We start from the raw sequence: 13,818 nt of genomic DNA on the forward strand, positions 1-13,818 counted from the left end.
AAAAAAATTTTTTGTTAGGTTAAGTTATTCAAAAAAACAAAACTCATTCATGGAAAGAACGTTTATCTAAAAAAAAGTGGAGTATACAAGAGCACTCCAAACAATTTATATTAATAAGTAATGCAACAAAAACCTTTCTTTAACTTTAAATAAAAAAACCAAATCTTTGACCCAAACGCAAGCCACTTGAATCTATGACGTGAACTAACGCATAACTATCGTCATAGTACACACTTACCACGAAAGAGTGTGGGCTATCAAATGTAGTTAATTTGGCACTCTACAGGGAGCACGCGTTGCAAGAATCGGCGAGAAATCAATATTAGAATACATGTGCGTGATCTTTATGGGAAGCAACATAACCAAACATGAATGATGTCAACTAGCACTGGCTACATTTTTATAAGTGGTACATCGCGGTGATGCAGACGAACAGATAAGGTTATAAAGTTTAAAAACATCTTTAAAAAAACATTTACACTCCAGACAACTTTTTATTGCCGTTAATTAAATACACTAGAGTCCCGTTATAGCGAGGTGTCACGGTTCCGGGTTTGATCCTCGCTATAACCGTGTCCTCGCTATAACCGAATTGGACAAATTTTTGCCCCCAAAAAATAATAATTAACCGAAAATAGCATAAAAATTGTGTTTAAACCTGTATAATTGGAAAATAGCAGGTTATATTAACGAAATCTTAATTTCTGTGAGCAGATGTGTGAATTCTCTTTAAAACAATACCCCATAAGTACGGATGCGATCACCGATTACGTAAAAATAACCAGAATACCCTACCAAGCCACGTAAGTATAGCATCTCAGCAAGCGGCCGACGCAGCATTGTCCTGCTATCTATCGTCGACGCGGGCTGTCTGCTGGCGGCCATGTTGGTTCGGGATGTAGCTAACAGGTGGTGCTAGTGTAGCGCAACAAGTTTTAATTCCTTACAAAAAAGCAGGAGTGCTGCTGCGGCAACGCACGTACGCCTCAAACATAATAGTCGCTGAAAAACTATACTTTTCATTTAAAGAAACCTGTCAACTTTTTTAGAAAATAAATTTGGGATTAAACTCAAACCATCACCACCCTTTCTCGGACAGATACCCCAACAACTGACCGAAACAAAAGTTACAAGAAAACTGCCCTAGCGATTCGGAAATAAATACGGTAGTGCCAACTAGAGGTGTAAAAGTAACGAAAAAATTCGTAACCGTATGTATTCGTTACTATAACAATTAGTACTCGTTACTATCGTTACGTTACTCGTTACTTCTAATACCGCATAACATGCTATGTTATGTTGCAGCAACGAATCCAGTCGTATTGCGTACGCGTACAGTATGACGTCGCGTAAATAATAATAAATAGAATATAAACAATTGATAATTAATAGTTTTTGTTAACCAAGAAACAAATCTCATTAGAGCGGCTTTTTAATATTATCTCTTTTAAGATAACCAAAAAAAACTTGAAAATACGCGATTATAAAAACAAAAACATACATATTTCTAATTTGTAAAAAATACTTTCTTACGCTTACGTTGTTTCTGTTCCAATCTCAAACTTTGTCTACACACGGCACAGATAACTAACGTAAGTTTGATAAAAGAAAGAAAGGATGGGATTCTATTTTCAAGCCACGCACTTAGGTGGCGACTGCACGGCTGAAGAATGTGACGCGTCAACGGCAAGATGTCTAGTGGTGAGCGAGAGGGGTGGAGATAAAGCAGACAAATAACAAAAGCGCGCTACAAGCGATCACGGCGTAAATTCCTCAAAAATACCTCGTTATAGCCGTGTTCTCGCTATTACCGTGCTCGCTATAACGAGATTCTACTGTAAGTACGTGTTAATGTCCGAATAGATATTAGATTTGTACTTTAAAATACATCGTTTTATACAGAAAAGATACCTACATAAAGCGCTCGGAATCTAATAGCGGGGCCAAAAACATCATGCAACGTTTACACGAGAGTTTTTTTTATCCAAATTTTGACGCCCTAAAATATGGGTGCAACGATTATGCGATAAAAGATGGTAAATGTTTCAAGGATTTTAACCCACTATTGATCACGCATGAAGAGTTGTTTGAAGTTTCTGTTGCTTGCAGGTAGATTACCGGATCAATGAGAAAAAAGGGTGAGAAAAGGAGTAGAGATGGTTAAGGATTTGCGAGCGGGTAAAAACTATTCCTAGTATGTTTTATTTCAAGTAGCCTTGTAAATTAAGGTTAATTTATTGATTTCTCTTTAGTCATAGCATGTTGTCCCACTTCCCACCCCAAACAATTTTTCTCATTGCCTTCCAGCTAGACAGCAATTTGTTGCTGTCCATGCTCCCCTAGCACCACCATTTTGAAATACACTAAACAAACCATCACCCCCCCCCCCCCCCCCTCGAATCAAACAAGTCAGATAGCACTGCACACTCTTCCCCCCTACAACCAGTTTACTGTACAATCACTCCTACCATCAGCAGTGAGGAATACTTACTGCAACATAGCCTTGGTCTTTAGGGCAGGATCGTCGGGTCGAAAATGTTTGTACTGTTCCACATCCTTCTCCATTGCCAGCAGTTGTTTCTGAAATGGCAAGCATCCAAATATATCTTAGTACAGGCATTATATGCATTTCAAATATTATTCATCAAAATCAGTCAGCAAGAAAACTTAAGTATGAAAAAAAAAGATTAAAAATTTATTGTATCAGTTTTTAGTCACATACCATTTTACAGAAGGTCCTAAAAGAAGCTACATTAGGCTTCAATAAGAATGACGGGAAAGAAATACAGCTAGTATAATTTTTCTAAGCCACTGTTACTAAAGAGTCATGACGGTGAAGCAATGACTCAGGCTATGAAATGGTGGCAAGGGGCCGACCTTGCGGCAGAAGAAACAACGGCAGTCCCCGCATCACAAAAGGCATTATGAGAAAAACAGGTTGGTCACCTAGTCACTTGGCGCATGATGTGAGCATATTTTTAGTTATGCATCACACCCAACTTTAACATCACACATCTCATTTCGTAAATTTTGGGCAACCAATATTTTCAGTGCTTTCTCCATTACTCATTATAAAAACATAGGCTCTAAATAGAATACATTTTTTATATTTTATTTGTTTGATACTTAATGTACTCTAATACCAACAAACACTGAGTAATGAAAAAATACAGTTGGCCTACTGGCAAACTTACTGTTATAACTGTGTATTACAAAGTATGAAATTTTGTGAAGTATGAAAGGAAAATATAGAAGCTAACCATGAGCTACACTAATTACAATGGGCTTGTTGAGAAATATACAGGCCGAGTCTGAATTCATCCACCAAACCTAGGCTGCATATCCAGCACGAAAAAGAAGTTGATACTATATTTACCATTTAATGTCTGATTTGCTTCCTGACTGGTATACCACTTTAGGAGCTGGGCTTTATTTTTTTCAATAATAGAGAAAGATTTAATATGGTACTTTAAGCATCTACATAATGTTTAATAAAAAAAAAGAGATCCACATCTTATTACCCTTAACACAAACATTTTCAACAATTTTAGTGTCCAATTTAGAACAAAAAACTGCAATACCTGGCAGGTGTGCAATTGCACGACACCCAGTATGATACAGCTGTTAAGAGAGGTTCATGCCTATGAAGGTATTTTGAAGAAAACAAACTATAATTAATAAGTTAGGTTTAACATGCAGATTTATGGCTGCCTTTAAAAACCACGTTATACTTCTGTTCCGCCTAACCCAAAATTCACGGAAAATTGGGATGTTACAAGGGTTTTGCGAATGTTCCGTATACCGTAACCGAAATCAAAATTTTGCTACTTATATTCGATTTCGGTAAGAATTTCATCTGTCAAAGTTCATTTTTAGCTAAATATTTCGAGACAAACGAAAGTTCAATAGCTTACCGAAGTTCGTTTGTTCTAGTTGAAAAAGAACACGTAATTTAATAAAAATGTAATTTATTTATATGATTTGCATATGTTATTGTTAATAACGTACAGTAAAAATCTTTTTGTTGTGACCCCATTTATTGCGACCACCTCTCTATTACAACCCGATTTCGAGGAACCGTGAAAAAATTGCCGAAAATCCTAAGAAAATCGGACAGAAAATAAATTTCTTGTGGTGAGTAGCGTGTTACTGCGTTTCTCTTGCCGAGCGCATATCTAAAAATAGATACCACTTCATGTCGACCGCTGTCAGCGCTTGACAACCCCCATTCCACGTACCTTTGCCGGCAGGGTGTAGATAAAGGTTTTTGTGGCAACGTGTTTACGTTTAGCTTTTTGCGAGTGTCTAGTGTGGTACGCAGTTAGGCAAAGCTACCTGCTGGATTTCTCTTGATTTTGATTACTATCGGTTGACAATACACAGCGACCAACTGGATGCACGCCGCCTTGACTTGTTGTAACTGCCGCAGCGATGTTTATTTTGACAGCTCAAGCAATTATCTTTTCCCATGGGTTGATAGAAAAAGGTCGCTTCACCCAGCATAAAAATAAAGGCTACGCCACTTAATCCCCAAGCAGGAAACACACTGGCTGCCGTCTGTCTCCCCCGCATTTATCTTTCTTCTAACATTCCACGTCTCACCTCTCGCACGAGCAATAACGAAGCGACCACGCATTGGGCAGTTTTATGCTTTGTTTGGTGACAGCAGCTTGATTTTATTCGGTATATTCCTTTTCATAGGACCCTTGCTATTTAAATACATTTATATTTAAGTTTGAAAGCTTGTAAATTCCTTGCCAGAGATGACTAAACTCGAACTTGGTGTGAAAAGTGACATATTTTGACCCCTCCCTCACCGCTTTAGTACCCCATTCATAATAGCCCAATTTTTCAGAAGAAGGGAGGGTGAAATGAGCATTTTCTCACTGAAGGTTTTTCAAAGGGGAGCGAAGTTGGGGTGTTATAAGGGAGGACACTAGATGATTTGTGTGTCTGGGAGGGATGAGCTAGCCTTGAAGAATGTTCGAGGGGAGGGAGGGGTGAGCTTACGCGTCATGAAGCCGCTGCCGCCAGCCAGCCGGGCGAGCTTAGTGTGCGCCCACTCGCGTTGCAGAACCTACAGCTGCCATATTTTTAAAGGAAATGTCTCATTATTTTTTTTATTCTTACAAGAACATTATTGGAAGTATTAAAGCAGACACAAAAATACGCTGTGTGTTAAAATTAACAGATTTTAATGATTTTTCATTTCATTTCTTTTTTTTTTAATTTTTTTCTGATTTTCACATTTTGGTCAAAATGTCCAATTTTTTGACGGTTCCCGAGAATGTATTCGTAAAATCACTGCATCGTTAAATCCGGGGTTCGTGACATCGGGGTTCTAGTGTATTTAACTACTGCAAGCAGAAAATGTACATGTAAACTAACCAGTAAAAATAAACTGTCTTTTGACATATTTTCTTTAGCCTGTAGGGCGACGGACTTGTCATGAAGGTTGAAGTGGGTTTAAAGCAAAGCCGTCTATCATTGTGAGGGACAGCATCCTGCCATTGTCGGCTGGTTTCATAGCGAGTAGCCGTTTTGGTGGGGAGGGGGAAGGGGGTTGAAATCAACTGAAAATTTTGGAAAACATCTATTACGACCCCCCCCCCCCCTCTATTACGACCACCCCAATATTACGACCCAATTTCTGGGAACCGTGAGGGGTCGTTTCAGAGAGTTTTGACTATAATAACATATGCAAATCATATAAAGACATTAATTAGAAAAAAGATTTCCGTTAAGATTAATTTACGTGGTAATGAAAAAAACTCACGTTAATGAAAATACGGTAAAATCATAATGTGAACAAACATGACCGACAAAGTAAACAAAATTAAAACGTGATTACAGTAGGCCTAGGTAACAAAACAAAATCAAGCAATATTTGAAAAATGACCTGATTCATTTGCTTTCAAACAGTAGTTTAGGTACTATATTCGTAAAACATACATTCCATAACTGTTAGTACACTATTTAGTATTTACCGTATACACATAAACAAAGAACGTACCTACTTTTATTCGCGCACGGCCAAACAAAAACATTGTCGTCGGCTTTATTTAAATTTTACATACTCTGTCCGGCATATAAAATCCTCATAATATACAGCCAATTAGACAAAAAGGTCAACAAGTCACTGCGTGTAATGACCACTCGGCAGCAACCATTTAATACGTTTTGTTTTGACGATGTCCCTTTGCCTGGTCTACAACTTCCTGAGCTAGTCATGTGTGACAGTGGTGCAAGATGGCAGTCGTTCCGCAGTAGTCACGTGTTTTTTCGTCAGTACCATGCACGTGATAAATATATTATCATAGAGTGCGACATTGTGTACGACTGTAAAGGAAATAGTCTGTGCGCTGAAAGATCTGGATTGATTCTTGAAATTTACGAGTGACATGGGGCTGTGTTGTGAAGAACTTTTTAATTTTCATAATGTTTGTTTATGAATTTGAGTAGTCGAAACTTGAAGGCATGTTGTGCCAAAACAGAACAGATGATAGGATAATTAGAAAAGCCTAATTTTAAATCAGAAACAAGTTCATGTAGCTTTAGTGCATCTCAACCTTAAACTGGAGTAACACAAGCATTTTATTGGTTCGTCATCTGTAGAAAATTTTAAATGACATTTGAGGTTATATTGTATCCTGCTAGCATGTCATCAAACATGAGTTTATGAACTTGTATTTTTTAGATACATCAAAAGGCACCAAAATGATTTATGTAATAGAATTTATTACTGAAGAGCAAATTTTGGGGCACTTTTTTTCTTTGTTAATTAAAAAATTTCGCTTAACTTTCGTTAAGAATAGATTTATCTCATAGAAAAATTCATTTTCGTTTCACTTTCGCGAAACTTGATTAATTTTATTTCACTTTCATTTCGTGTGGATGAAGTCACTTTCGCACATCCCTAGAGGTTACCCCTATTTCCATAAAAAAAATTTTAAGACTAAGACCATTTATGCGGTAGGCAGACTTTGTTAAGCTTAATATCATTCAGAAACTTAGTGTTCCATCCTAAATACTTTCCCGATTACATTACAAAAATTAGTTGTTCATCTGCAACTTCAAAGACGTATACCATTCTTGGGAAGCACTTTAGACCACACGTTTGTGGCATTGCATGTCCCTGCCTTTACAGAGTATTCTTAAGGTATATTGTTTTCAAGTAATGTAATATATCAGCTGATTAAGCAGGTTTAAGATCATGGTCACCTAGTTTTTATTTGTATTATACTATTGTTAATATATTGTGATAGTTTCTGATATTTAATTAAGTTTAGTTAGAAAAGCCTTTTAACTATATTTGTACTGGTTTCACATTGCTTGCTATGTTACTATTTATTTAAGTGCATTTTTAAGTATTTCATTTACTTTCAATAATGTTCTTATGACTGTATAATACATTGTGTTTATTTAGAAGCTTTAATTATGGTTCTAGAACACTTTATTATTTTGGCAAAAGGAAGGACAGACAGAGGTGTGCGACATGGCAGTGCTAATTTTCTACACTTTTGTTTAATTTACAGATACATTATGGCACTTTCTGTATGTACTCTTATGATGGGAAAATTGGCAGGTGTTCACTCCCGAGAGACAGTAAAATATCAGGTTTTAGTGTCAGTCAATCAGAGAGGACTTTGTGTTTTATGTGTTTGTTTGCCTCTATGCGAGGGTAGTGTAATTTGTATACTGATGTGTCCTTGTACATGAGAAGTGTGTTGTGGTTGGTCGGTGAGGTCACGCACTGCCACTTCCCTGCATATGTGATATGCAGTTGCATAGCCTTGTCAGTCATTGTTAGAGTGCTGTGCCGATAGATCGCTCCATTACGCAGCTCACAAAAAAGTTTTGTGTGTGGATAAAGGCTGTCAATTTAACGTCTGGGCATGTGCAGTTAAGTTTTAAGATTCTTTTATCTGCTATCTTTTGGACATTTTAATTAGACATTTAGGCCCCAGACGTGGACAGTCCCAGGTGGCCTGCAGGTTCACAGAGACATGGTTCCCTTTTTTTCAGTGCCTCGGTGACCAAGTTGTTACAGACATTTCTCTTGTAAAGGCACAGGACTGCGAGGAGCAATTGTTAAGAGTTAGAAAGGTTTTCTTATGGCCAAATTGTAAAGGACATGTAAATTTTCATTATGCAAAAAATAAATATAAAAATTAATTTTCGAACTTTTTATTTGAAAAAAATATGAACAGTTTCGAATAAATTACTATAAATTTATTGTTTACTAATTAGAATGTTTCTGATACATTAAAAAAAATTGAATTACATTTTAAACTTGTGCCTCCACCTTTTGTGCTCTATAGAATATATCTGGCAACAGAGCAATCTAAACAAGTAATGGTAATGACAAAAATCATGCATTGGACAGAGAGAGAGTAAAGACCCATACATGCTATTTTGTGGTTGCACAGGTTACTAAAGCTATGCACACCTGTAGTTTGTCTCGGAGGCTGGGCAAAGTGTCTCTGATATGGTTGGTGAGCTGCTGGTTCAACACTCGCTGCAGGTAGGGCGTGCCCAGGCGATCTGCGATGTGGCGATATGAAGGATGGCTGTGGGCACAGTCAAGAACAGTCAAGACAGACCTATCAGTCCAAACTGAGATGAATCTGCAACATGCTTACACTAAATATTCTATATACCCTTCTCCATTGTAACTGAGGTTATTATACAGTTATTATACAGTTATTATAGAGTCCTATTTAATGAACTTAATACACTTGCTGTCAAAAATCATTTGAAGCAATTGTTCCTAGCCTATCAAAATTTATTACAGTTCAGAGGTAACATTGGATTCATACAGGGTATAGGTATAGAAGTGGTCAGCCCATGCTGTGGAATAGATGGTTGTTAGCTTTCCAACCGTTATCGCCACCATTGCTTGAGTACTCGTTAAGTGCATACCTAGTGATGATTGTGAGAACTCACAAAGTCATATGATTTAGTTGCATTCCTGATTTTTGAAATAAGTAAAAAAAAATTAAAATACAGGAGTAGGTCACTTTCACTAATCATATTAAGATAATTTTTTTTATTTTAATTTGGGCATTTTGCATAATAATAATCATAATCATTATTATTACATGTGTATGTCTTGTATTAATGTGGTACTTCTGCTTTTGTGTATTTATCTGTTATCTGTTATTTTTATATGAAAGTGTCATCCAGTCATCCTATAATTATTGCCTTACTGCTGTTGTATGTTACAAAAAACTGCTAAATAAATAAATAAAATTATGTACTTATATTTCTGTTATTAAAGAGGTAGAGTCAACAAACTTTTGGGTAGAGCTGAGCTGAGTTCAGTATAATAACTTTGAGTCAAGCTGAGTAAAGTCCATACTATCTGAAAATGTTTTATTTGAGTAGTCAGTTCATGAGAATGGAGTCGAGTTTGAGTATTTGCAATATAAATTGCAATATATTATTTCATTATTATATATATTATTCAAATAATTTTATATTTTTGGCATTTATGTTGATGTACTATTAACATCATACTTAGGTTCATATATATCTTCAATGAGTTAGCTATTGGTGTCAAGTGAACAAGTAAATATAACTATCAATTTTGCCTATTTACAATTTTTTTTTAAATAGTTTTTTCATTCCCACTGGAATTTAATAAACTCAGTAGTTACGAAGGCTTTTGAAGTAAAGTAATATGTCATGATTTAGTGAATTAAAAACGGTAAATATTAATAATAATATTAACATGCTGCATGCCTCCCATTCTAAACTACTCAGCAGGTAGCCTGTCGCATCTCCCGTTGCCAGGAGCAAACTACCCCTCGAAGGCCGTTGGACCACGATCCCATCACCGCCACCCACCGGCCGGATGCACACAGCAATATTCTGCCCTCCGAGAGGCTGTAGTCAGTATTGGGAGACACACCTCCCCTCCCAGCCTTTGGAAGCCGAGGTAGATCCTCACAGTGCCATCACGACTCACGCCTGACCGCCCGCGGCTGCGTCCATCAAGAGATACATCTGGAGTACCGCAAACTAATTGCCAGTCAGAGAGAGAGAGAGTGAAGTCCGTTCAGAAGTAGGATATTCCTAGCTAAATACTGTAGCCAAGGTACGCAGTCAGTGTTGTAACGATGACAGGTCAGCAGGGAGAGACAGTTGGCGACATGCAATTCGCCATGACATTCGGCCCTAGGCCATTTAGAGTGTAAGAGGAGGTTGTGCCAGTAACGGGGTGAACTATCTCCGAGTATTATCTGTTCAGGGAACGGAAGATCTAAAGGAAACCCTACTTGTAAGCATTAGCCATGAAGGGGCGTCATGGCGAGTTCAGCAGCCGCTGCAGCACCCAGATCTTCCGAAGCGAGTATCAGCATACCAATAGCCATAACTCTGCCACCTGATCAACTTCTAAAGTGCAGCCCCAAAACACATTGATGCTAATTGACCTCTATCCACCAGCCAGTTTCAGAACATGTCACACGAAAATATTAACAATGTTTTTCTCACTTTAAATTATTTCAACCCTACTATTTACATAGCAGGTAATTCTGAAGGAGAGCCTCTTTCTAGAACACAAATCAGATACTTGTTTTTAATTTTCTGACATATTTTCTAAGAGTGCTGTGATACATCAAGTAGTGAACAGTTTTAACAAGTGATTAGACTTGGGTTAGCTAAAATATAAATGGTGAGAATGGTCAGTTGGGTTAAGTTAGCTATTTAAAATACAGTAAACTCCCGGTATATCGCGCCCCGATTGATCGCGGAATCGGGTATATCGCGGGTCAAACCATGTCCCCCAGTCAGAAATGAATAATAATAATGGAATAAATGGTTGACAGCCGATTAGGATAATTTTGCGTTGTAACTAACAAACTAAGCATCGGGCAGAAAAAAGCCTAGGCGTAGAAGATGTCCGCAGTGAAATTCTAAACAAGATATCTCCGTATATTATTCTTCTATCTTGTAGGGTTTTCAAATTATGATACAATCCAGCCCAGTGATATTTTCTGAAACACTAGTTCTTTAACGTCGCTTTATCTCACAAATGAAGCATCGGACAGGGGACCTGATAAAGCCCACCGTCCAGCGACATTATCCAGCGTGACTCAGCTGGGGATTGATGTTGGATAAGCTTGGTTGTCGGCAAGCGCTGGGAGGGGAGAGGCGAGACGAGAATATGGAGAGAGGTAGATATTAGAGCGGGCAGAAACACGGCGAGGTGGAGTGGGGGAGGGAATGTATTCACGCAGCACACAGGCAGAGCATGAGTCACTTGACTGAGCAGCGTCCCTGCGTACAAGGCAAAATCAGGTAGTCCGGTGTTTAAAATTCCACTCCAGAATCTTAATTAGTACTTTACTGGACATCTGTATATAAATGTTTTGTTACAAGTTACAACTTAAACCTACAGATGTAATATTATTGGGTAATTCATTGTATTATACACGTTCATCTCGAGTACCTTGAACACTTGGAAGAAAAACTATCAACCACTCAAGAAGATATTTTAATTCTTGGTGATTTTAATGTTCCAGGTATTGATTGGCTCACTCGGCACTCTTCAAACATTACTCATTCACATGTCAAATCCAAAGCCAATTACCTTCTCAATTTTGTGTCTACATTGGGTCTGACCCAATATAATCACACCCAACCTTGCAAAAATCTTCTCGATTTATGCTTAACAAATCTACCTCAGTGTACAGTAACGCAAGCCTCTGAAATACTTACCAAAGAAGATCTGTATCATCCAGCTCTAAACATTAACATTGAAATTTATTCTAGCTCAAGAAGTGTTTATCCTCCCTACAGAAATTACAAGGATGGTAATTTTTTAGGTCTTTATAACTCCATAAAAAATTACGACTGGTCTCATTTCTATGAATCAACCAATGTTAATCATCAGGTGGATGTTTTAACAAATTGTATAACTGACAATATGAACATATTTATACCACTAATTTCTAAAAAATTACCCAAATATCCATTATGGTTTTCTAATGACTTAATTCAAGCATTAAAATCAAAAAAACATTTTCACAAACTTTATAAACGATCCAACAATCCTTATTATTATTTACAGTTTTCACATTTTCGCAAAATGGCAAAATCTTATATAAAACGTGATAAAATTAATTGGATCCGCTCTACTAATAACAACATCAAGAAAAATCCAAAGAAATTCTGGAAGTATGTTAAATTAATGAAAGATGGTTACTATGAACAATATTCTTTAAAAATCAATGATGATATTTGTGATGATCCAAATGTTTTATCTAATGTTTTTGCACAATATTTTTCCAGTGTCTACAAGACTTCAACCAATAATGTGACGTCTTCAAACATGTCCTCGGATTCTATTCCTATGTGCTACATTTCCGAATCCCTTATTCTATGGGGCATCAAGGCTATCAAGTCATCCAAATCCACCGGCCCAGATGGCATCCCTAATTTTATCTTAAAAGGCTGTTCGTTCTTATTAGTTCCTCTTCTTTATCATATCTGTAACACCAGTTTGCATTCTCAAGTTTTCCCTGACAAATGGAAAATAGCAAAGGTCATTCCGATACACAAACATGGCTCTAAATTGATTGTGTCAAACTACAGACCAATATCTTTACTTAATGGCTTCGCAAAAATATTTGAAAAAATTATACACAAAGTTTTAAATTTTCAACTTCAAAATAAATTATCAGCCACTCAGCACGGTTTCAGATCTGGAATGTCCACCACTACTAACCTAATTACTTTTCTTAACCCAATCCATAATGTAGTTACTAACAGAGGTCAGGCAGATGCCTGTTATTTTGATCTAGCCAAAGCATTCGATACAGTAAACCATTCGCTACTTTTAAAAAAACTATCAGACTTTGGTTTTTGTACTAACTACTTGAACTGGTTTTCTAGCTATCTCAATAATAGATATTTCTTTGTATCTGTCAATAACCATAAATCCTCTTTACACCATGCTAGTTCTGGAGTACCACAAGGTGCCACTCTCTCACCTCTCCTCTTCAATATATTTATAAATGACATTACCATGGTCCTTAATTACTCAACTGGTGTACTCTTTGTTGACGATCTGAAAATCTCTAAAATAATATCGACAGTCAATGATTGCGCTCTTCTACAAAGGGACATTAATGAAATCAATAATTGGTGTCTTCTAAACTTGGTCAATCTTAACGATAGTAAAACTAAGGTAATATCCTTTACTAGGAAATATAACCCTATAGTTTATAATTACATTCTGAATAGTAACCCAATCTCAAAAACTTTCATTATAAAAGACCTTGGTGTCTTTCTAGATTCAAAATTATTTTTTCATAAACAAATCGACTACTTAAACTCCATTTCAAAAAGAACATTTGCTATTATAAAATATATCACTCATTATGCTACCAATTCTGATTCAATTATTTCTCTTTACTTGGCATTAATTCGATCTAAATTAGAATACTGTTCAACTATCTGGAATGACATTGGGTCGACTGATATTGAGAAACTAGAAAATTTACAAAACAAATTGTCTCAACTAATAATTCATAGAGGTTTTCCGCATCCCAAACTTATTCCTCTAGCAGACCGTAGAGCCCATTTGGACTATATTTTTGTACATAACATTTATAACTATAAAATTAAATGTAGCTATATTCTTGAGAACACCGGATTGAGAATCCCCCAATTCAATTCTCGCCTCTTTTCTAGTTTATGTACTATTTATAACAAGAATGATCTTATTTATAGACTCGTTAAAAACTATAATAGACACAACACCAAGTCAAATTAATTGTGTACAGAGCTATGTTAAAGTATTTAATGTAA

At 36.6% G+C, this 13,818-nt stretch overlaps 1 protein-coding gene across 6 annotated transcripts in view; it reads right to left on the reverse strand.

Annotated features, from left to right (window-relative positions):
- Positions 1-13,818, reverse strand: part of LOC134527482 (dynamin) — a 269,590-nt gene that overhangs the window by 170,487 nt on the left and 85,285 nt on the right. For all 6 annotated transcript variants that reach the window (XM_063360189.1, XM_063360186.1, XM_063360188.1 and 3 more), the window contains exons 6-7: positions 8,450-8,570; positions 2,492-2,580 (exon numbers count right to left, since the gene is read on the reverse strand). In XM_063360189.1, coding sequence (XP_063216259.1) covers positions 2,492-2,580; positions 8,450-8,570 — 210 coding nt within the window. The remainder of the gene's footprint in view (positions 1-2,491; positions 2,581-8,449; positions 8,571-13,818) is intronic.

This window comes from Bacillus rossius, chromosome 1 (genome assembly GCF_032445375.1).
Source record: "Bacillus rossius redtenbacheri isolate Brsri chromosome 1, Brsri_v3, whole genome shotgun sequence".
Classification (NCBI taxonomy): Eukaryota; Metazoa; Arthropoda; class Insecta; order Phasmatodea; family Bacillidae; genus Bacillus; species Bacillus rossius.